Genomic DNA, 23,815 nt, shown 5'->3' on the forward strand with positions numbered 1-23,815 from the left:
AAAGATTTTGAAAGAAAATATAGTAAAACAATTTTAAGCTAGTTTCACAAGCTCATTGATCCACACTATGATTTTGCTTTTGCTTTTTTTTTTAAACTTTTTTTCTGCTTTCTGTCCAAAGTCCTTTCCAATCTTTTATTATTGCTTTCCTGTGTGTTATGTTGTAAATTCATCTTTCTGCAGACAGGTATGGTGAAATGTGACACAGCTGTAGGCACACCAGACTACATCTCCCCCGAGGTTCTCCAGTCTCAGGGGGGTGATGACTACTATGGCCGGGAGTGTGACTGGTGGTCTGTAGGAGTATTTCTCTTTGAATTGCTAGTTGGTAAGTTATGTACTGTTCATTCAGTTAAGATTTTATTAAGAAAGCAAACATGATTTAATTCCCATTACATGTATAATTCAGCCCAGGCTGTTCTGACTGTTACCAGATAATGAGAGGTCAACTCAACATTACGTTATGTTTTCTTGCTGTTTGGATATTATGTAACTTCCTTTATGTTAGTAATTATAAAAATGTAAGTTTTTGCTCAAGCTCTCGGATCTGTGTTTTGAGAATTTGACCTCTCATTCTTCTTCTAGGTGAAACTCCTTTCTATGCCGAGTCCCTTATCGGAACGTACGGAAAGATTATGAACCACCAGAACTCGCTCGTATTCCCAGATGATGTAGAGATGTCTCAAAATGCCAAAGATCTCATCTGTGCCTTCCTTACTGACAGGTTTGTATATGAAACCATAGATTATACTGTAAGCCCTTGTTTTTGTAATGTAACAAGAATTTGTTAGTAAAAAGGGAAAATACTATATTAAGGACTATTTCAAGCTTTTATATACAAATAATACTCGATAATTTGGGGCTTTTTTGGATATCTGTCCTTTAAAAAAAATAAATCCTGTCATTAATTAGCAGGCTGAAATGTTAGTAAAGCATAGAACTGATCAAATAGTGCATAGTACATATAACCTTGTTAACAAGGTTTATGAATTTACATTAGAGATAAATACAACACTGTAATAAAAAGCCTTTAAGCAATGAGGTGAACCATATGTCAGCAACACTAGCAAAAGCACAGGCGCTTCTGAATGTAATGCAACGACCACCAAGAAGTCTGATTAGCACACAGTGTTTAGAGAAATAACCCCAACAATCGGGCAATCCCCTATGAGGAAGCACTCGACGACAGTAGGAAGGAACCAAGTTCAGGGAGAAGCAGCTGTTTGCCGTGGCTGCCTGTGGGGTGAGCGGAAGACAAAGGAAAGCACTAAGTGATAAAAAACATAGACGTATATTTGCCTGCAAATACACATCATCGTGGTATTGTTCTTTGTTTCCTTGGATTGATCCTGCACTTTAGATTTCCTGCCGGACATATATTGTTAACCACAGGGATGTCTGCCCATGACTCACAAAGTAACTGAGAGGCATGTCTAAGGAGCTTGGAAAGAAAAGCGTCTGGACTTCTTTAAGTTGCTTGAAGACTGATTAAGATACCTTACAAATTAGTTGTAAAGGTAAAAGTTGGATGAATGGGCATATGGGTCATGTTTCTGAATAGTGTCCCCTCCCCTTGAAGAAACCACTTCCTGTTTACATTAGTAACTCTGCCCACGACAGGGCTCGAACACAGGCCCTTTCTGCTTCAGTACAGAGCAGCCTTTCATTTTTCCTCACTCAGTTTATTTACCTTCTCACTCACTGCTCTCTCACCACAGACAGAATCTCGCATGTGTGTTCGACTGACACACACACATCTTGAACACTGACTACTGACTGCATTCACCACTTAACCTACATGCTCCATCACTGTCTCCTCATTATGCTGAATCACATGAGTAAGCACAACCACCCTGCTCGTTTTGGAATTTTTCATCTCTCTTTTCTCACCATGTGTTTTTCATCGCTTCATTCGTAAATGTCTTCCTCCACCTTTTCTCTGTCCCACTTTCCATTTCTTGGTTCTCCCTTTTCGTCTGTAACTTTCTCCTTTGCAGTTTTCTGGGCATCGAGACATGGCTTGTAACCCTGATTTGGCTGCATGTCACTTTTTCATGCAGAGGTTTTAAAGTCGCTCCTTTTTTTTTTTTTTTTCTTTTTTTTTTTTTCCTCCCCACCTCTGCCCTCTCTTCCCCTTGGCTGGATCTGGAATGTCCCACACGTGGCAAGCCCAAACTGCCCCACCCCTCCAACCCTGTACCCAGAGGTGGAGGAGGGAGGCGAGGGGATGAGGCAAGAGGGAAAATGAGTGTGTGTATAGATTCAGTGAGAGAGAGAGAAGAGAAGGAGGGAAGATCTAGGAGTTCTTGAGTCAGAATTGTTGATGTTCCTGCCTGGTATCCAGTCGTCCTGTCTTTACTGCTTGGAACTTGGACTGAAGAGGTTTTCAGGCGTATCCATTGTCCAACAGCGGTCTGGTGGCTCTCCATGCTGGTCAGTGTGGTCAGTGCAGAGTGGTCACGCCGCTAAGTTCCATGTGTTTGGGATGACATGTTTGTGATGGTGGGTGGAGAGGAGGAAAGGGGTGTGCTGTACTGCGTTGCACTGTGTCACACTTAGGCAAACCTGCTCACCGTCTGACTGCTTGTTCCTGTCGCTGTGTGCAGGAAGGTTCGTCTGGGCCGCACCGGAGTGGACGAGATAAAATGTCACCCCTTCTTTAAGAACAACCAGTGGACCTTTGACAACATCCGTGACAGTAAGCGTATCCATATACTTGTCTTTAAAACTTCTGTCTATATTATGCCACAATGCAGGAGCATCATACATTTCCATTTCTGGTAATGTGCAAATGTTTTTCTTTTTCACGGTTTGTTGCCGTTCCCATTGTTTTGCTTCTCTTATCATCTCCAGCCCATTCCTCTGCAGTTCTGTTTTGCTTCAGTCTGAGTTCGAATTTTATTTCCAGCTCCTGAGTCATTAAGCCTACTTGTATGGTACACATGCTCTCCATATGCTCGCCATTCATATCTGACAGTATATGACAGGGTGCTTTGCAGAGCAGGAGAGAAAATTATGCAGAATAATCAGCTACGTATGGGTACCAGTCTAAAATCATAAATTGGTGAGTGTACTGAACATATTGAAGTCCTGCACCACATGTGACTGGATAAAAGGAACACTATGTTGTAGCTTAAGGTGATAGATAGATAGATAGATAGATAGATAGATAGATAGATAGATAGATAGATAGATAGATAATATAACAGAATTATTTACTCACAGGTGTATTAGGAAAAGAATAAAGAGAAAAAATCTTAGCTATTTAATACTATAATTGTTAAATCAGTACCAATGTTTGTACTTTAGTATATTTTTTCTTTTCTTTTTTTTTAATTTAGGTTTAGACTGTTTGTATCAGGAAGGACAAAAGAAACAAGAAGGAGAAAAAAATAAGAAAGGGCTATATTAGAAGTATGAGCTGGACCTCTGTGTCTGTACGTAAGTACATTCAGACTCTTTTTCGTTGCCTCGCCCTGTCTCAGCCTCACCTGGCTCCGATTAAGGCAGAACTTCTGATCACAGCCTGGCAATCTGGAACACGAAACCATTGCTCTGCTGCTCGCCTCTCTTCATGTTTGCATGTGCACGCTCATGCAACCACTCCAAACACGACCTTGCTTCCATTGTGAAGTCCCGCTGAGCTGCACATCCCTCTCGGCCCTTTGTGTCTAAGGGTGATATTACTTCCCGCAGCGTCTGGGCCCTGATTTCGGCGCTTTATCATTTGAGTTGTCTTCGTGTTTATTAAGCACAGGGTTGAAGGCAACGAAACCAGCACCACGGGTCGTTGGATGGATGCTTGGCAGGATGAATGAATGAATGGATGGATGGATGCGACTGGAGGCAGCACCCCCCTTAGCGGCGGGTGGGGCAGGCTGTGCGGCCTGTGTGGACCGGTCTAATGAGAGGGGCGTCCCAGTTTGGAGGGTTGCTCCCGCTCTCTCACTCTCTCTGTGGCCGTGGCTGCCTGTCATTAGTCACCCGCTATCAGAGAGCATTCTGGGAAGTTATGCCACAAGGGCCTCCATTGAGCGCCCTGAGTCTCTTTCTGTCTCACCACATTTTGGCTTTTTTTTTTTTCTATCTCTTCTTTTTATTTCCCCCTCATTTGTTTCATCCCTGCGCTTGATTTCTCTCTGTGTTTTCTGCACCATCTTTGAGTCACATTTGTCACACTGGGGGCTGTCTTGACCCGCAGTAATAAGCTCTTTACTCAGAGCCAGAACTGCGCTGGTCTGAAGAACTTCATCCAAAATCGCTGCTTTTTTTTTTTTTCTAATTAGGATCTATTTTTAGGCTCGAGGGCTTGCTTAGTTTTATCTGATTGGCCCTTTAACACATTTTTGTCTGCAGACTTTTAGAGTCAGTCTTGTGAAAAGAGAGCGCAAAAGGAACCTTCTCTCTTGGCATGGCTTGTGAAAGGTGCTGTGTATGGGGCACAAAGCAAGCACTGTACGGGAAAAGGAGTGGTGTCAGGCTCACGCCAACCTGCAGACTCCTAAAGTAACCAAAGCCAAAATGGACATGCATTTATTCAAATTGCTGAAAAAAAAAATTGTACTCAAATGTCTTTGATGTATTTTAATTTTAAATCCCCAAGCACAGGATTGTTTTCAGTCTGATTTTATGTAAAACAGCAGTTTTCTCTTTGCTTTAACCCTCCTGGTTTGCACCTCCTTCGTTCCCCTTTTTCGCTTCATGACTCTTTCCCTCTCTTCCTGTCTTCCAGCTGTGGCCCCAGTTGTGCCAGAGCTGAAAGGTGACATAGACACCAGTAACTTCGATGACATAGAGGTTGAGAAAGGAGATGTTGAGACCTTTCCTCCACCCAAAGCCTTTGTTGGCAACCAGCTACCATTTATTGGTTTCACCTACTTCAAGGAGGATCAGTAAGTGTTTGAATCTCATATTTTTATTTTACTTTAACTCTGCTTTTGTTAAGTATTTGATATGTTCATGTTTGCGTTCCTTTTAGTTTTCCTTTCTTTTCTTTTTTATAAATTGAGATTTTTGTGCTACAAAGCTCAACGTGTGTAGATATTTTGCAACGGGCTTTTAGAACAACACTGTGCTTAAAATATGAGAGAAAAAGACAGCTTCACGCCCATGCCTCACCAGTCAGACACTGCAGGCCTGTTAAAACTCCACACTGCTGCCTTGTTCTGACAGCCTCTTTAACTGCCCTTGTCGCCTGTGATGAATCCTGCTTTGTAAACCCTGTTTTTGTTCAGCAAAAAATAGAATGAAACAACACTTGCAGGTTCAACCGCCGTTAAGGCAGCAATCACCCAAACAAAGCTATTGTGTTAAAAATGGAAGCGTTTATTGTTCAAGACATATTATCTGGATAAAATTCACTTTATAAATGGCTAAGGCAAGTTGGTTGTGAAGATCAAAAACGCCCACAGTTTTCTAATCGTCATACATGAAACGCTGTGCTCACAATCCGTTTCAATAGATTAATTTATACCCTTTAAAGATCTGCCATAATCACACAAAGTCAAGTCTCAATAAGCAAAGAATCAAAAACAAAATAGAAACTTCACAAAATAACTCAACTTCAAAAGATAAAGAAACAAACCTGTCTTTATCACAGCTGCTCATCCACGCTTCTGGACCTAGTCAGTTAGATGAGCTTCAGGTTACCTTTTCTGTACCCGTAGGTACATTTGGTCTTCTGTACATGAGTCATCTATGCTCACATGCACATTTTCAAAATAAACCCAGACAGCAGGTATGCTGAACGCGTTCTCCACCAGAATAAGATATCATTCTCTCTCTTTGCAACATCATTAGTGATCATTTTTCGTAGCGTTAACAACAGCTGAGCCAGTCATGTGCGTGGGAGACTGAGCCTTGAAATTTGTTCTGTGGTTAACCAGCCGGTGCCCCTTATCACCAGTCATTTTCTTGACCAACGTCGCTTCCATCTGGCTACACAACAGTGCAGCTATTCCCAAATACCACAGGAGCTGCTTCTGCAGTAAAACAGCTCAATTAAATGGCTCATGTGTTACAATCAGTGTTGGTCAAGTTACTTGAAAATAGTAGTTATTAATTACTGATTACTTTTCCAAGAAAGTAATCCTATTACTTTACTGATTACGTGTTTTTAAAAGTAATTAGTTACTTTATTACTTAGCATGATACACAACCTGAAAACATTATAAAGCAGACCTTTCAGCCCAATTTTATTTTTTCTGCATAATCCATCATATAAATTGAATCAAATGAAAAAGTCCCTTATTAAAAATTGTTTTATTAGTTTAAATCTTTTAACTTTATGCACATTGCATCAAGAAAAAATTAAATCTGAAGAAATTTGTTGAACATTTAAACCTATTTTCTACATATTCCTGCATATGTGTTCACACTCGCTCTTTCAAATAGTAAAACACGGCAAAAGACAAATAAAGTCAAAGATTTAATCTATTGTCACCTGTTTAGCAGGAGTGGGGCCGGTGGAGGTTTGTCCGGTGTCGCAGCGGTCATGTCAGTGGGGGGATCCGGGGGTTTCCCTGTGAATTTCACATTCCCGTGGCGGCTTGCTAGGTGCCTGCTCAGATTTAAAGTTTAATTTTTCTCTGTGGAAAAAAGTTTTCTTCCCACGCAGAGTGTACAGCGTACTCTAATGTTTTTGTCACTTTGTACAGATTAAAACTCAAAGTAATGTCAGTACTTCCAAGCTTTCGTACTCTCTCCCGCACTCCATATTATCCATTGTTTATCTACACACGTCTGTTGCTGCCACAGACGTCGCACGTTCATACGTCATGAGACACTCTCACAAACAAAATCACGGTTTAGTAACGCAGTAACGCAGCGTGCTTACGGGAAAGTAGCAGTAATCGAATTACTTTTTTGCAATAACAATCCCTTACTTTAATCTTTACTTGAAAAAAGGAATTGGATAGCACATTACTGCCCATCTCTGGTTACATTTAACCGAGGGGAGCTGAAAAGGTTTGAGCAGTAATGCTGTAGACTTAATTGAAAGCTATTTGTAAGCAGTATAAAATGGTCAGGCTAATTATAATTCTTACATATTTCCAGAAAGGTTACAACAGCGGATGAATCTGCTTGTTTAATTTAGCAAAGATTTTATGCTGGATGCCCTTTCTGACAAAACCAGTTATCCAACCTCACGGCCGACACTAAGAGTACTCTAGCATGTGTCTCCTTCCGATCTTGATTTTTTTTTTTCTCATGTAAAAGGTGAATGCGTTGTATGTGAGTGCGTACTCGTACCTTCAGTCTAATTGCGTATTAGTGTGTACCTTTTCTAAAATCACCCTTAATTTGTCTGTGTTGTTAAGCACAGGTATTTTTATTTTAAAAATTCACTCTGCAAAAACTGGTGTCATAAAAAGGCTTTACATAGTTAAGTTGTTATTCAGCCCCTGTGGCCGAGTCACTCAATAATTCCCACCACTACAAGCCCACCGAGATGGTTAACAGTTGGCAAAAAGTGCGTGGGTTGGAAGATTTCTGCCAAGACACCAAAAAGATCTCAACACTTTATTGCTTTTTCCACTGTGTATGGTTTCAGGATTAGGCTTATAGGTATCACTGTAAGTGCTTTCTAAGCTCTCTAATGTCACGTAACACTGGACAAAAAATGTCTTTTAATGGATCTGGTTGGGACAAAATGTATCTCGTGCTTGTAGAAATGTGGACCTGATGATGGTGTGTGATGCTGTCAGAGTTGGAAATCCACCTGACGTTGACTCAGTTACAAGCATTCATGGTTATTGACCGTCCATCTCTCGTTCTCAGGCTGCTAAAGGGAAGTAAAAGCAGTTCTGCAAAAGATTCAGAGGACTGTGAGGAAATCTCAGAGGACAAGGAGAATTGTTCAGACAATAAGAAAGAGGTAGTTTTCTGTTTTGTTTGTTTGGGGGGGAGAGGTGAAAATGAAAATCAAATAATGCTATTTTTGTATTTACTCATCTGTCAATTTGAGCAGCTGCAGAAAAAGGTTTCCCAACTGGAAGAGAAGCTCGACAATGAGATGCAGGCCAAAGATGAGCTGGAGCAAAAGTGCAGGTAAGATAAAACATATGATCCTGTTTGATAAGATAAGATAACCTTTATTAGTCCCACACGTTGGCAATTTGTTTTGTTACAGCAAAAAGTGGACAGTGCAAAGTTATATAGCAAAAATTAGCTATATGTTAATCAGCGTTCAGTCAGCTTATTAAATGTCTTGGTTAAAAGGTTTTTAAATTAGACATCACCAAAGGATAACTGGTTTCCCTGAAGAGTTTTTTTATATGGTGTGTCACTTCCTTCCAGATATATAGAAGTGTTTTGTAAAACAGGAAGTGACATCCCATCCTCAAAGCTGCTTTTAGAAATCCCAATATTAGGAGACGTTAAAGGAAATCCAAAAGCGGCAGAGAAAAAAAAAAAAAAAAGCAAGAAGAATTTCAATGTATAAATACATTTTTGAAAAGACAATTTTTAACTAATTGTGAAAAATTTTAATCTTTTTTTCCACCACCCAGAAATGCTACCAACCGTTTAGACAAACTCGCCAAAGAATTAGACAAGGAGGTAAGAGCGGGTGCATTTCAACCATGTACCTGATGGGATAAAGAAGGTCAGAGTTTGTTTCCACTCGTACTGTGTGCGAATTCCTCTCTCATCAGATGAACAGCAGGCAGAAAGTCGAGGCCTCACTGAGGCAGCTGGAGAGAGAGAGAGCTCTGCTGCAGCACCAGAGTGCTGAGAATCTGCGCAAGGTGGAGATCGAAACTGACAGGAAACGCAGCCTGGAGAACGAGTGTGAGCACCTATGAACAAATGTAGAGTGCTGTGCAAAAGTCTTCAGCTGTCCTTCATTTCTTTACATTTTGCTTAAAAGGAGCTTCAAAGGAGGACTTCTTATTTTATTTAAAGTGATTTTGAGCAGTACTACAGAAGTTTTGAAGTTTGTTTTTTTTTGTCGTTTCTTCTTCTTTTTTTTTTGTTCTTTTTTTTTGCTCGTCTTCAGTCCAGTCCTTGTACCCAACCATTTGTTCATTTTGCTTTGTTTTTTCGTTTAAGCTACGTAACACTGGTTCTTTAAGCCTGATGATTCACAATCTTAAGTTGCCACTTTGTTACGAGCAGCCACAAAATCCAAAACGCATATGTTTTTCGTTTCTTTAGTTAAATCTATGAAAAATTCCAAATATAAAATGAATAAAATAATATTTCTGCACAAACAAAGTGCAAAGCAAAGAGCTTTTAACCAAAAACGTGATGCATCACAGCAACGAAAGGCAGCCAACATCCACAGAAGAATTTCTAACATCCTTCATAAGTCTTGAGAAATATTCCTGAAGACTACTTAAACTATAAGAAAGTTTGTCTAAGGGAGTTCAGGCTGCTTTGAAGAATAAAAGTCGTCACGCCGAGCACTGACTTTCAAGCTTGTTAGAAGTGTACAAACTGTACATGTTGCACCCATTTTCCTACTAAAATCTAAGGAGTTGCTCAAGATTATTGCACAGCACCAAATCTAAACATCAGATGTATAACTTGTGAAATATCTTTCCATAATTTTGGTTGTCATTTGATTTTATATTCGACTCAGCCAAGTCAAATTGTGTATTTATATGTCAGGCTCAGAAATATTCATAGTTGTGGATTGACAGTATTATAATATCGTATGGATGGATGAAATTTTTTATACTACACTAACTAAAAATGACTTTGTTTTTACTCATCAGTGAACAACCTGAGGGACCAGCTAGAGGATCTGAGGAAGAAGAACCAGAATTCACACATCTCAAATGAGAAGAACATCCAGCTGCAAAAACAAGTGAGGGAAGCTTTTTAAAGTCACCTAACATGGTGTTGTCTTTCTCTTATTTTCAATTTTCCGTATCACTGCACTTTTTTTTTTCCTGTGTTTAATATGTGTTTTTATTCATGTTAATAAAAACATACCAAATTGGTAATCCCTAATTCTGAATGCCTTCAGCATAAAAACAATTTCATCTTCTCGTTATTTATTTTCCTTCCCTTAATATCCGTAGCTTGAGGACGTCAATGCTGTGCTTCAGGCTGAGCAAGAGGCTGTAGCGCGGTTAAAGAAGAGTCAGGCGGAGGTGCAGAAACAAGCCCAGAGCCTGGAGGTTAGCCTCGGGGAGATGCAGGAAAAGTGCAGCCAGCTTGAAAACAGCAAGATGGAGCTGGAGAAGCAGCTGAGGGGGCTGCAGGCCGAACTGGAGGAGGAGAGGAGAGGCCGCAACATGGGGACAGAAACTATTAATGACCTACAGGGTGAGACGTGGCTCTCTATTACACTCTGACAGCAAGAGGTATTAACATAGTCGTAAACAGATTTAAAGGTTATGTGAGTTCTGTTTGGACTCTCTTGTTGGTAGCCAGTTGTAGGTAAACTACAGCCTTCATTAGCAATGTTCAGAAGTAAAATTATGTTAAGCTATAGTTAATCTTTTTTTCAGCAGTTACCTCATCATCAAGCTTTGATTTGTTTTGTCAGATAGTTAAAGGTCATCGAATGAATACCTCTGCAGTGAAATACTGATTTACTCACCCTAACCACAGGTAATCAGTGTGATCTTTATACTCCCTAAAAGTGGCTGCAGTAAACAGCAGGAAAAAAAGATGTTATGCAAGTTGGAGTTGAAGGCTCAACATTAGATGTGAATCACTTTTCTGGATCGGGCACTGGGAAATGTCTGATCATAGGTGGAAACATCTGCTCAAAAGCCTGAGAGTGAAGCAAGTGGCCGTAAAAGCCAAAGGAAAACCCAAGCCAGAACCTTTTGTGGAAACTTAAGCATGCTCACTCCTGGCAGAGAGGCCACTGGCTGAGGTCAGAGGGGATGTACGTAGACCACAGTGTTACCTGTTTGTTGTGATGCCTGATGATCCCCCCCACCCCATGTCAGAATCTCTGTGTGGGTGGAGTCAGGGAAAAGAAACACTGAGTGCAATGTTTTCTGCATATTTAAAGATGTATGTGGGCTGGGATATTATGTAATGTCTGAAGCTGAACAGTTCAGGCACAGTTTTTAATTTACGACACGTTTGGCTCAACACTGTCACATCGTATAGAGCCTCATTATGGTAGCATCTTGACAAATAAAAAGAATACATGTAATAAATGTTATTCATTCTTTTAAACAATTCCCATTGCTCCATTACAGGACGCATCTCAGGGCTGGAAGAAGAGGTGAAAGAAGTGAAGTCATCTCTTTCCAAGGTCCAGACTGAAAAAAAGGAGCTACAGGAGAAGCTCAGTGAGCTTGAGAAGGTTGTTTTTGATTACTCATTACAAATTTCCAAATTGAAGGGAGAAGTATTCCTCCTTTTGTTCATTAAATAAGACACTACGACTCCAATATCCATTTTTGACCCTTTAGAAAAAGAGCAACCAAGAGATCGACCTTACGTTCAAGCTGAAGTCCCTGCAGCAGAGTCTGGAGCAGGAGGAGGTAGAGCACAAGGCCACCAAAGCCAAGCTTGCTGATAAAAAGAAGACCGACCAATCCATAGAGGAGGCAAAGTCCGAGGCCTTAAAAGGTGAGGAAGTGGGAGGGAGGAAGAGGGAATGTTGATTGGAGAGTACTCTCAAATGTAAAAGTGATGGTTTACACCGTATTTAACTCACCTAACCAAAGTAAGGGATTGCCTTAAGCAAAAGCCAGTCATGAAAGGGAAAAGGTGACTTCTGCTGCTTTTAAAAGCTGTTGAAGAAACAAATGAAGGGTCGATTGATGTTAAACATTACTGACAAATAATTCTAGTTCATTCCCAGCAGGTTGACAGAAAACTCGGAACAGACTGATGTTTAGATTTGTTGCTGATTGTCCCTCTCATGCTAGTCCATTTAATTCATGCCACAAGCAAGTTTACTGAAAGACAGCAATGATCTGGCAATACTCCAGTGTCGAGTGCAGTGTAGATTGTCCTGCTGATGTCTTTCCTTGCGATTTCCTTCGGTTCAGAGATGGAGTGCACCCTGCAGGAGGAGCGCAGCTTGAAGGTGCAGGTGGAGGGAAAGCTGCTGCAGCTAAAAAAGGACTACTCCATGCTGGACTGTGATTACAAGCAGGCGGAGAACAAGCTGGATGAATTTCAGGCACAGAAGGAGAAACTTTCTGAAGAGGTTTGTCCCAAATGAAACATGAACGACAAAGTAGTAACTTTAGACATTGTTTTGAAGAAATGATCCTACATCAAATATTAAGAGTTTCAATGTTACCCATTTTAGCAATCTCTAAAACAACAACCTCACAACAGCTCTCATTTACTAACGGCGTGTACGCACAAATCTGTTCATGAATCGAGCTCACAAATCTTTCATACACAAATCAGTTTTAATATTTTTAGATCTGAAGGTTTTTTTTGTTTTTTTTGTAGCATGAACAAATTTACATGTATTTCTGATCATGCATACAAACAAATGGCCTGGCTGTTCTAGGAGTTTTAATCATAAGTCTTTAAAATGAATACTGCTGCTACTACTACTACTTATCATTGTAACCCTTATTGTTATTAATAATATTATTGTTTGGTTTCTATTACTACCACACCACTTTTGGGTCATTATTTACAGTTTTCCAAGTCCATAAGCCATAAAATCCTCAAAAAATAAAATAAAATACTAAATGGAAACGACTTCCATCATTTCTGGATATCATCACTTACACTGTCATTTCCTGGCACTAACCCAGATGCTATTTATTTATTTCTTCTTATTATTATCATTATCATTTAATATTTCAGGATTTAAACATTTTTTTCTAACTTGTGTCACAGCGAGCATCTCAAAACCTTTTACTAAACCTGAAGTTTTCTTTCCCACTTTTCATAAATCCAACAGTACTTTTTCGCACACTTGTTAAAATTAAAGTAAATTAGGGTGTTTACCTAATCCACTCAGCAATGGATTAGGTAAACTAATCCATTGCTGTGGAAAAACAAAGCAAACCTGAACAGAATAGATAAAAGTCAACAAAGTAGCAAATGAAGGAGAAAATCTGGTTCCATTGTGTGCAGTGATCATGACTACAACAAGGAAGGTGTGCCATGGAAAGAAATCGTGCCTTGCAATGCATTCAGTTGGTATTATCATCGTTACAGTATGTGTACTATGTATATAATAATCATCACACTGCTTGACGTAAACTTTCTAGACTGTTGAAATTTCACATTGTGATTTTACTCACTGAAGAAAAATTCATTTGGGGGTAAAATCATATTCTGCACCTGGTCATGGCTTTGACTGAACAAAAAAAACATTATCACAGACTTAATATCTACATTCTGTGGTGATGAATGAGGAAAGCTAGGTGGGTGACCAACGGCCTCTTGTAATGAGCATTTGATTTTATTTTCAAGCATTTTGTACAAAGTGGTGCTCACTTGTTCTGAAGCTATACCCTCTGTGTCTAACCAGCTACTAGTAGGATTAACCACTGCTTTGCATCCCTGCTTGTGTCTTTACAGGTGTTGCACCTGACCTCACGTCTGGAGGAGGAGATGCACAAGCGGAGTATGAGCCAGAGTGAACTGAAGATGCAAAACCAGCAGGTGTCTGTGCTCCAGTCTTCTGAGAAACAGCTCAAACAGGAACTCAACCAACTGTTAGACATGAAGCAGATGCTGGAGAAACAGAACCAGGAACTACGGAGGTCAGACACATGTCCATATCCTGCATACTTGTTCATTTTAATTTCAGTATATACTGCAGCTGCCCTTAGGAAGTATTTAATAGCACATACAGTCTTCATACTACTTTTGACACGTCTACATTGCAGAGGATTGTGCATCAAAATGCCCTGAAAAGCATGATGGCTCGCTTTATGCAGAATGCAACCACATGCAATTGCACAACTTGGTACTTTTAAAATACAGTGTACTCGAACATACTAAATCTTTTTCTGGCTAACTAAGTAGGTAGTATGAGTATTGGACTGCACCCATGATATCTAATGAGCATAATATGCATATACAAATATAGCAAGAGTATTAGTGACTTTTTAATGTTGTTGGCAAGTCTCATTCATTTCCTCTGATTTAAAGGCATTGCTTTGGCTCTGGTGTTCAGTTGGCCTGCAGCAATGACTGACAGATTTCTGGTCCTGTTTCAGGGAAAAGCAGGAGGCTGATGGCCAGCTGAAGGAACTGAAGGACCAACTGGAGGCACAGCACTGTTTCACAGTAACTCTTTCTTTTCTTTTCCTTTTTGTGCATGCTATCTGCAAACAGCAGTGACAGCCAAATCACTTCAGTTGTACATTTAAGTGAATTGGCTTTCCCTAGCTCCTCACGCGTTTACTCTGTAAGTGTAATCTAAAAACTGATTGGGTCTACATGATTTCTTTATCAAAGACCCTTTACAAGACGCAGATCCGTGAGCTGACGGATGAGCGTGATGAGAAGAATAAGCTGTACGAAGAGGTGCAGCAGCAACTGGCAGAATACCAGGAAGAAAGGTAACTGTGGCTGTTGTGCTTTGATAAGCCGACTCTGCATTCAGTATAAAAACACTGTAAACACTTAATCACCAGATTAGTATGGAAATTGACATAAGCAGCAAAAAACGAACCATTCAAACTTGCAGTTTTTAAAGTGGCAGTTAAATATGTGTATCTCAACTCTACAAAATTCATTTTATCTGTACTTGAAGAATATAGCAGTCTTCTCACATTAGTGTCATTTCCCTTGTTCAAATTAATCTCAGCCAAACAGAAGGACACGACCTTTCACAGACTGAATGAAGCTGAACCAGATTAGCAGCTGTCCCAGATGCACTCGAGCCAAACATTATTGTGGACATATAATGCTTTCAAATTCAGCAGAGACAAAAAAGTCCCAGAAATATCAGTGCATGGTAGCACTACAGGCTGTTGATTTTTAGGTAATAACAGCAGGGATCTTCCTGTCTTTCTAGGATTTATACAGCTCTGGTAATTAATAAGATAATGGTAATTCATGCTCTCTTTCCCTCTGCAGGAAGTCACTGACAACCCGGCTGGAAGAAAGCTTGACCAAAGCAGACGCTGAGAAGTTGGCTCGTTCTGTCGTTGAGGACCAGTTCTCCAATCTGGAGAAAGAAAAGATCATGAAGGAGCTAGAGATCAGCGACATGATGATGAGGCACCAGCAGGAGCTCAGCGATAAGGAGGCCACCATCAGCTCGGTAAGATCGGCTCAAGTTTTGTTTGTTCGAGCCAAAAAATGTTTGTTAGCTGTTTGGATGAAGTCCCTGCCTGCTGTTGCTACATTTTTTTGTAACTTATCACCTTCTCAGAAAATCTTGACACTTCTGTATACCACTGGTTGTAGCTAGAAACTCTGCAAGGTATCTTTAATGCCCTGGGAAATATTTAGTTATGTCAGTAGCAATTTACCCTCAAGACCATCATTTTTGCAACCACATAAACTATTAAGAACAATAAGAGTCACTAATGTTTGGCTTGGCTTTGAGCTTTCCAGAATGAATAAAAGGGAACAAAGTACATTTTGTTTTGAAATGAGTTAAAGTATTCTTGTCACCTGACTGCTATGCAGAGTATCCACTGATAACATCGCCTCACCTCTGCTCTATCCACCTTCACAGCTGGAAGAGTCCAATCGTACGCTGACGGTGGATGTAGCCAACCTGGCCAGTGAGAAGGAAGAACTCAACAACCAGCTGAAAGAAATGCAACAAAGTGAGCGTCACTCTTCTGTAATGAGCAACCGATAAAACAAATTTCTATCAAGAAGTCATTTCCTCCAAGTTATAGAATGTGTGTTAAAAGTTGGCATTATTTACGCAGATAAAGATGTAAAATTGTCAGAAAAGTAGCCACTGTTGTGTTTATCGAAAAACTGAGTATTTGTCCTGTAAATTGTTAACCAAATTTCTGAAACATTGTGTTAAGAAACATGTATGAGTTTTGATTTGCTATTTTTATAGAACTCCAGAAAGCAAAAGATGAAGAGAACTATTTCAAAGAGTCCTTTGATAAGCAGCTGTGCAACGAAAGAACGCTAAAAATTCAGGTGTGTGTCTGGGTGCCTGCACAGGTCTGGAAAGTCTGCTACACTTTATTTTTTGCATGCTACTCTTGGTTGTGTTGAACTCTGGGTAAAAGTTACTGAAACATATAACATATTGCTGCAGGCTTTCCTGTTGAATTTACCAGGCTTGTATTTATCATAAATAGATCTCTGTAAAAGTATATATTACATGATTAATTTTTTTTTCTCTCAGGCTGTGAACAAACTGGCTGAGGTGATGAACAGGAGGGAGAAGGTGCGGGGAGGCCACCAAGGCACTGACACCGAGGTGCACAAGAAGGAGAAGGAGAACAGGAAACTGCAGCTGGAGCTGAAAGCAGAGAAGGAGAAATTCAGCACCGCCATCGTAAAATACCAGAACCAGCTGGCTGAAATGGAGGCGGTCAGTACGCCCACACTCCCAGAAAATAAATGCACGGCGTATAAGCAGATACATTTGCCAGAAAGAATCAGTGAGATACTGAGAGAGGCTGAATGTTGATTACCAATTAAAATTCTTACTGTAGAGAAGGAGACGGACAGACAGAGATACTGGGGGGGAAAAGACTTGGGATTTTCTAGAATTTCTCAATATTTAGTGTCAGCTAGAGATTTGGAGTGCTTTCTACAGGACCTGAGCTGAGAGTGCATAGAAGATGGATGAAGCTTTATTACTATCTATTGGTTTGTTTACTTTTGTTTAAAAGCCTCAATTTTTCTATTATTTCCCTCAGCATCTTGGTTTTTTGAAGCCAGAAATGGCCATATTTGAATGAAAAGTGTTTGAGGGTTGGTAGGGATGGCCAATTCATAGTGGTAAATTCCCAAATAATACTCGGTGGATCACAGACTTCTTGGACAGTTTTGTTTTTGTTTTTTTGTTCAGTTAACCACACACACGGAGACCAAAATATTTGGCTGATTAATTGCATTTAAAATGCTTCCAAGGCTACCGACAGCCCCAAACACAGACAAGAGCTCCATTTAGCGACTTTGTGAGCAGTACTGTCAATCAGTGTTGATGGGTATTGTCGGCGGCGGCATGGACACCCAACTTTGTGAATACAGTAAGTCAAGAACGAGGTGATGTAGGACTTTCAAATTGATATCTTAAGTGCATCCACTAGGAGGCTGAGGAGTAGCACTGGTGTCCATTAGTGTATTTATTTTAAAACTGTGGAAGTTTAACTACTAATCTCTAATCATCTTTATTTCTGCTGGAAAGTTGGGCACTTTCATTCTGCAGATGGGCTCTTTTCAAGTCAGCTTCAGGTGGCCATTCAAGGAATTGCAGCTTGATATGTTTTGGGTTTTTTTTTTAACTTCATTTAAGATGCTATGAAATTGTATAGGGGAAAACATTTCTCCATGTAGATCAAACTGAAAAAATATGCACTTTATATTCTTGGAAGAAAATATCCATCGTTTCTGTGTTTCTAATTATTTCCCCAATATTCTGCATTAGAAGTGAGAAAGTGAGTTCAGCTAACAAGCTGTTTGTTTATTTAGCTGATGGCAGAAGAGAACCAGATGCGTCTAGATCTTCAGATGACGCTGGACAGTAAAGAGAGCGACATTGAGCAGCTGCGATCCCAGATCACATCCCTCAGCATTCACTCTCTGGACTCCACCAGCATCAGCAGTGGCAACGACTTGGATTTAGAAGGATACCCAGGTAGACCCTTCATCCTGCTGTCATCATCGCAAAGATTTTCTTTAACATTTATATTCAGGGTCCGAAAGCACTTCTTTATACCTTTCTTCCAGTCCTTTCTTTTTCCTCATTATGCCTCTTCCTTTTCATCCCTTTTATTTCACCTTAACTTCTCTCTTCATGGTCCGGTGCAGTGCGCATTACTCACTCTCACACCTCAGAATCAATGTCCTTCACCTACCAGCGCACACACAAATCCGTCTGCATCGACACTCGGCCAAACCTTCGCTCGGCTCACGCTCTCTTTGGCTCTGACTCTGAGGACGAAGAAGAGCATGATGGGCGTCAGGAGCGGGGCCAAACTCCCCTGGCCCTTACCTATGAACCGTCCTCTGAGCCTGAAACCGAACCTGAACCTAGAGGTGACCCTGCATGGCAGTTCAAAGCCAGGATGTGGATTGAAACTAAAGCAAAGCAAATTTTTTTGAAAGAGCTTTTTACAATATTTATCCATAAAATTATGGATGGGGGGTTCATTTTCTTCTCTAATTTGAGTGAGTTTGGAATAAAATAACTCCAAACCCTTGCCTAACACCGCGAACCTGTAGCTAATCCCTGTGTGTAGCTGTGCAAACACACACAGCTTGATGCAGCACGGCTTTGCTGAAATTTATTCCACTACAAAAGATTTGGAGAGTGAAGTTGTGTGTGGATTTCTACTAATAATTAAGTTACTTTCGTTCTTTTTATATCTCTACTATGCACTTGTTATGTTTTGGAATTGCAGTTTCTTAGAAATCTTGTAGTTCTCGCGTAATAGTCTCAAACCAGAGAATAGGACATCCTGTGCCTTGCCCTTTTGTATTACTGAGGAAGAATTTCCTTTCTTCTTAAAGAAAGTGCCACCAAAGCATGAGACTGTCAATATTTGCTTTTAAGTGACTCGCACAATTAAAGGTTTTTGTGTTTTTGTATGTTAACACCTTCCTGTTTTTCCTCCACTCATTAGACTCCAGGCTGGAGGGCTGGATCTCACTTCCTTCCAAGAACACCAAGCGATTTGGTTGGGACAAAAAAGTAATGAATCCACCAATATTTCTTGCATTTAAAAAAAATAATAATAATTTCCCCATATATTTTTATATTGTTTATTGTTTTCCATTTCCTTTACAGTATGTGGTCGTGAGCAGTAAGAAGATCCTGTTCTATAACAGCGAGGTGGATCGAGAGCAAGCTAACCCTTTCATGACCCTGGACCTTGAGTGAGTCATTAAAAGCACCTTTTAAACATGGAACACATTAGTAAATACAGTGGTCCCTCGTTTATCGCGGGATTAACGTTCTAAAAATAACCCGCGATTATTATAGATGTTTTAAGGCTGTAAAACCTTTTTCAAGCCAGGTCTAGAGTTCTAGATCATCATAACTGTAACCTTTGTCAAATCTCACACTTTGGGAGAGCAGCACCAATCATTGTTAGCCAATAGTGCTTTGCAATATCATACTAAAATAAATATCTGAATCCCAAATAACTGAGATCATCTAAAATATAGCACTGAATTTGACTCAGAACATGTTTTTTTTCTTTTGTTTGTCCAAATTTAAAAAAATAAAAAATCATTTTACATTTTAAGTCACCATCTTTTCCATCAAATGCTCCACAGAGAGCATGGTGACTCACCGCAAAGTCAAAGCTATGCAGATTTTTGGTGGAAAATAATAGAAATGACCATAGAAAAAATCAGCTCAAATAAAGACCACAAAACTACACAGAGCAGGTGGAAGTCAGCACAAACCTTTGAGTTTCAGTTATCAGAGGGTTAAATGCCACAGTTAAAACACATCTCTCAATACTGTCCTACTTTACAGTGGGGCAAAAAAGTATTTAGTCAGCCACCGATTGTGCAAGTTCCCCACCTAAAATGATGACAGAGGTCAGTAATTTGCACCAGAGGTACACTTCAACTGTGAGAGACAGAATGTGAAAAAAAAATCCATGAATCCACATGGTAGGATTTGTAAAGAATTTATTCGTAAATCAGGGTGGAAAATAAGTATTTGGTCAATAACAAAAATACAACTCAATACTTTGTAACATAACCTTTGTTGGCAATAACAGAGGTCAAACGTTTACTATAGGTCTTTACCAGGTTTGCACACACAGTAGCTGGTATTTTGGCCCATTCCTCCATGCAGATCTTCTCGAGAGCAGTGATGTTTTGGGGCTGTCGCCGAGCAACACGGACTTTCAACTCCCGCCACAGATTTTCTATGGGGTTGAGGTCTGGAGACTGGCTAGGCCACTCCAGGACTTTCAAATGCTTCTTACGGAGCCACTCCTTTGTTGCCCGGGCGGTGTGTTTTGGATCATTGTCATGTTGGAAGACCCAGCCTCGTTTCATCTTCAAAGTTCTCACTGATGGAAGGAGGTTTTGGCTCAAAATCTCACGATACATGGCCCCATTCATTCTGTCCTTAACACGGATCAGTCGTCCTGTCCCCTTGGCAGAAAAACAGCTCCATAGCATGATGTTTCCACCCCCATGCTTCACAGTAGGTATGGTGTTCTTGGGATGCAACTCAGTATTCTTCTTCCTCCAAACACGACGAGTTGAGTTTATACCAAAAAGTTCTACTTTGGTTTCATCTGACCACATGACATTCTCCCAATCCTCTGCTGTATCATCCATGTGCTCTCTGGCAAACTTCAGACGGGCCTGGACATGCACTGGCTTCAGCAGCGGAACACGTCTGGCACTGCGGGATTTGATTCCCTGCCGTTGTAGTGTGTTACTGATGGTGACCTTTGTTACTTTGGTCCCAGCTCTCTGCAGGTCATTCACCAGGTCCCCCCGTGTGGTTCTGGGATCTTTGCTCACCGTTCTCATGATCATTTTGACCCCACGGGATGAGATCTTGCGTGGAGCCCCAGATCGAGGGAGATTATCAGTGGTCTTGTATGTCTTCCATTTTCTGATGATTGCTCCCACAGTTGATTTTTTCACACCAAGCTGCTTGCCTATTGTAGATTCACTCTTCCCAGTCTGGTGCAGGTCTACAATACTTTTCCTGGTGTCCTTCGAAAGCTCTTTGGTCTTGGCCATGGCGGAGTTTGGAGTCTGACTGTTTGAGGCTGTGGACAGGTGTCTTTTATACAGATGATGAGTTCAAACAGGTGCCATTCATACAGGTAACGAGTGGGGGACAGAAAAGCTTCTTACAGAAGACGTTACAGGTCTGTGAGAGCCACAGATTTTCCTTGTTTGAGGTGACCAAATACTTATTTTCCACCCTAATTTACGAATAAATTCTTTACAAATCCTACCATGTGAATTCATGGATTTTTTTTTTTCACATTCTGTCTCTCACAGTTGAAGTGTACCTCTGGTGCAAATTACTGACCTCTGTCATCATTTTAAGTGGGGGAACTTGCACAATCGGTGGCTGACTAAATACTTTTTTCCCCCACTGTATGCCTTGTCTGGAAGTTAAGGTAAAACTAAAAATGATGAATGTTGCCGGGTGTTGGATTCATCCTCTGGGAATAATCAATCTTTGCAATGGCAAACAGCAACATGGGAATAAGCTAAAGCCGTTGTAAACAATGGGATTTGATAATAATGCAAGACAATAAAAACAACCAAAACTGATCTGTTGTTGCATTTCAAGTCTTCTTTTCTTTAATAAATTTGAATCACTCTATATAAAGTAGGTTTCTCATACTGGGTGGGCATTAGACTTAATTTCTGCATCTCTCTCACTCTTTCAGTAAGCTGTTTCATGTCCGGCCTGTAACTCAGACTGATGTGTACCGTGCAGATGTCAGAGAAATTCCAAGGATTTTCCAGGTAATGAGTTGAGACCGTCCCCGTTTCCTTCTCTTTATTTTCTTGCTTTCACGGACCTTCAAGACAAAACTTCCTCTGTAACTTTAAGTTTTAACTGCATTTGCCGCCTTCTGTCTCTCCAGATCCTATATGACAATGAAGGTGAGAGCAAGCGTGAGCAGGATGCTGGAGCTGAACCCACAAACTCTGGTGATCGCGCCTCATACATCAGCCACAAGGGCCACGAGTTCATCGTCACCCTCTACCATTTCCCATCCAACTGTGAGGTCTGCACCCGGCCTTTGTGGAACGTCTTCAAGCCTCCACCAGCGCTCGAGTGTCGTCGCTGCCACACCAAGTTCCATAAAGACCACCTGGATAAAAAAGAAGTTATCATACCCTGCAAAGGTCAGCATGCTCACTCAGGATTTAACAGGAAACTTGATTTTTACGGTTGCACTAAAATTACCCAAGAATCTGTACATAGTACATGCATCTGGGTTCAAACACCTGGTTAACAAACAGCCCCAAAATATTAAAATGAATTGCTGTCACGATTCAAAATAAAGAAAACGCACAAAAACACAAGATTAGAATGGCACCATCATGTAATAGATTTATGTATACATCATAGACTTGATATTGGGGTGGGGGAGGTGGGTGGGTCCAAAGCTGTTCTTTCTTGTTCTCACACACATCAGGATATAATCCACCTCACACAGGCTGCCTGGGTGGAGTGCACAACACGCAGAAGACACTAGAGTGCAATCAGATATCACACAAAACTTAAATGGTTAAACCCATTTAATGTCCCATCTACTGCATCCAATATTCATTCTCACATATCTACATGTCTAAAAAAGATCAAAGCTAAAGTGGATGTATGAAAAGCTGCAAAATCTAATCTTGGTCATAAAAAGGAAATATCTCTCTCTTAATCTTTTTTTTTAAATCTTATTAACAGTGAATTATGACATCTCCACGGCCAAAGAACTACTCCTCCTGACCAGCTCTCAGACGGAGCAGAAGCACTGGGTCAGTCACCTTCTTAAGCGCATCCCGAAACACCCGACACTGAGTCCTCCCCCTGTGGCACGCAATTCCCCTGAAAAAATACCCCATTCCTCTCCACAAGTATCCCCACGACCTTCGCCCAAGTCCTCTCCTCGCATGTCCCATCGAGGCGCTGTAAAGATCCAATCCACCCGGCAGCAACCGTCATCGGGGAAGCCAAGGTGAGAAACCCACAAAAACAAGTTTGGAAATGTTACTTTATTCTTAACTATAAGCTTTAATTTTACATACTGTATGGGGGTATCCCCTTCACAGTCATCTAGGAAAAATGTTTTCAGTTTTTATTATTATAATAATAAAACTGAGCATGTTTAAGAAACTTCACCAACATTGATGTTTTAAGAAACTAACAAGAGAAGTATAAAAATGCAATTTGTTCAAATATTTATGCAATAAAAATAATATGAGCATTTGTAATTTAAATGAAATAAATATGCAGCAGATGCTGCTTGTTATTTTACTTGACTAATCTAGTGCTCATCAGGAGATCTTTTGTGTTTTGATTTGTGCTTTCTTGGCCTTATTCTCTTCTCACTTTCAATTGTCTGAACCTTTTCTGAGCTTTTGTTAGCATGAAAAATACCTTATTTTTTTCATGCAGGTAAATGCAGGTAAAGGTCTTAAACGCTGTTTCTTAACTACATTGTCTAGCTTCTGCATAGTTGAAACAAACCCAAAGCTCTGGCTGATGTACAATATTTTGCTTTAAACTGACTTCTGAACCTTCCCATCTGCATTAATGATGCAGCATTAATGCTCGCACACAGCACCTCACCGAGCATCAGCAGTGACTTAACTGAGTAGAAAATGGCATCAAACCTTTTGTGGGACTAATTAACTGTATCTGTCTTGTTTTATGAGAACATTAATGCAGTTAGTAGTTTCAACTTTCAGCCACACCCTAACTTGCTTTTGTCCTTCAGCACTGGCCCCATGCTCCGTATCATCCTCCACTGACCCCCGATCTCTTCACCTCTGACCCCACCATTTCTAACGTCTCTCATGCTGGGAGACTGTAAGTAGCATAGCTTGGTGACCCTCTCCACCTGCATCGCTGCCGTGCCTATTAACCCACTCTTCATAGAAAGCAGCGTAAAGTACCTGGTGAACCACTAACCATCCCACTGGTGCCCCCTTCTGACAGTGGCATGTGTTGTCTAGCATATTAACGCATCACTAAAGGCTGTCTGTTAAGGTACACAGCCATCTAGGTCATCATAGTCTAAGGAGCTTGGAAAGAAAAGCG

General features: G+C 40.5%; 1 protein-coding gene across 6 annotated transcripts in view; it reads left to right on the forward strand.

The window, feature by feature from the left end:
* LOC101470679 (rho-associated protein kinase 2) overlaps window positions 1–23,815 on the forward strand; it is a 39,931-nt gene that overhangs the window by 9,416 nt on the left and 6,700 nt on the right. For 3 of the 6 annotated variants that reach the window (XM_004568757.4, XM_004568760.2, XM_004568762.2), the window contains exons 6-32: window positions 184–328; window positions 586–724; window positions 2,607–2,698; window positions 4,733–4,892; window positions 7,780–7,876; window positions 7,970–8,049; window positions 8,511–8,559; window positions 8,655–8,790; window positions 9,720–9,811; window positions 10,029–10,275; window positions 11,169–11,275; window positions 11,385–11,544; window positions 11,970–12,130; window positions 13,474–13,658; window positions 14,118–14,187; window positions 14,359–14,462; window positions 14,983–15,169; window positions 15,590–15,683; window positions 15,932–16,017; window positions 16,229–16,417; window positions 17,524–17,689; window positions 17,863–18,090; window positions 18,678–18,745; window positions 18,842–18,930; window positions 21,438–21,516; window positions 21,639–21,903; window positions 22,460–22,730. In XM_004568757.4, the coding sequence (XP_004568814.2) occupies window positions 184–328; window positions 586–724; window positions 2,607–2,698; window positions 4,733–4,892; window positions 7,780–7,876; window positions 7,970–8,049; window positions 8,511–8,559; window positions 8,655–8,790; window positions 9,720–9,811; window positions 10,029–10,275; window positions 11,169–11,275; window positions 11,385–11,544; window positions 11,970–12,130; window positions 13,474–13,658; window positions 14,118–14,187; window positions 14,359–14,462; window positions 14,983–15,169; window positions 15,590–15,683; window positions 15,932–16,017; window positions 16,229–16,417; window positions 17,524–17,689; window positions 17,863–18,090; window positions 18,678–18,745; window positions 18,842–18,930; window positions 21,438–21,516; window positions 21,639–21,903; window positions 22,460–22,730 (3,746 nt within the window). Of the gene's footprint in view, window positions 1–183; window positions 329–585; window positions 725–2,262; window positions 2,434–2,606; window positions 2,699–4,732; window positions 4,893–7,779; window positions 7,877–7,969; window positions 8,050–8,510; window positions 8,560–8,654; window positions 8,791–9,719; window positions 9,812–10,028; window positions 10,276–11,168; window positions 11,276–11,384; window positions 11,545–11,969; window positions 12,131–13,473; window positions 13,659–14,117; window positions 14,188–14,358; window positions 14,463–14,982; window positions 15,170–15,589; window positions 15,684–15,931; window positions 16,018–16,228; window positions 16,418–17,523; window positions 17,690–17,862; window positions 18,091–18,677; window positions 18,746–18,841; window positions 18,931–21,437; window positions 21,517–21,638; window positions 21,904–22,459; window positions 22,731–23,492; window positions 23,585–23,815 lie in introns of those variants that run through there. The other 3 variants (XR_191666.2, XM_076873948.1, XM_076873950.1) reach the window with 3 other exon arrangements.

This window comes from Maylandia zebra, linkage group LG15 (assembly GCF_041146795.1).
Source record: "Maylandia zebra isolate NMK-2024a linkage group LG15, Mzebra_GT3a, whole genome shotgun sequence".
NCBI lineage: Eukaryota > Metazoa > Chordata > Actinopteri > Cichliformes > Cichlidae > Maylandia > Maylandia zebra.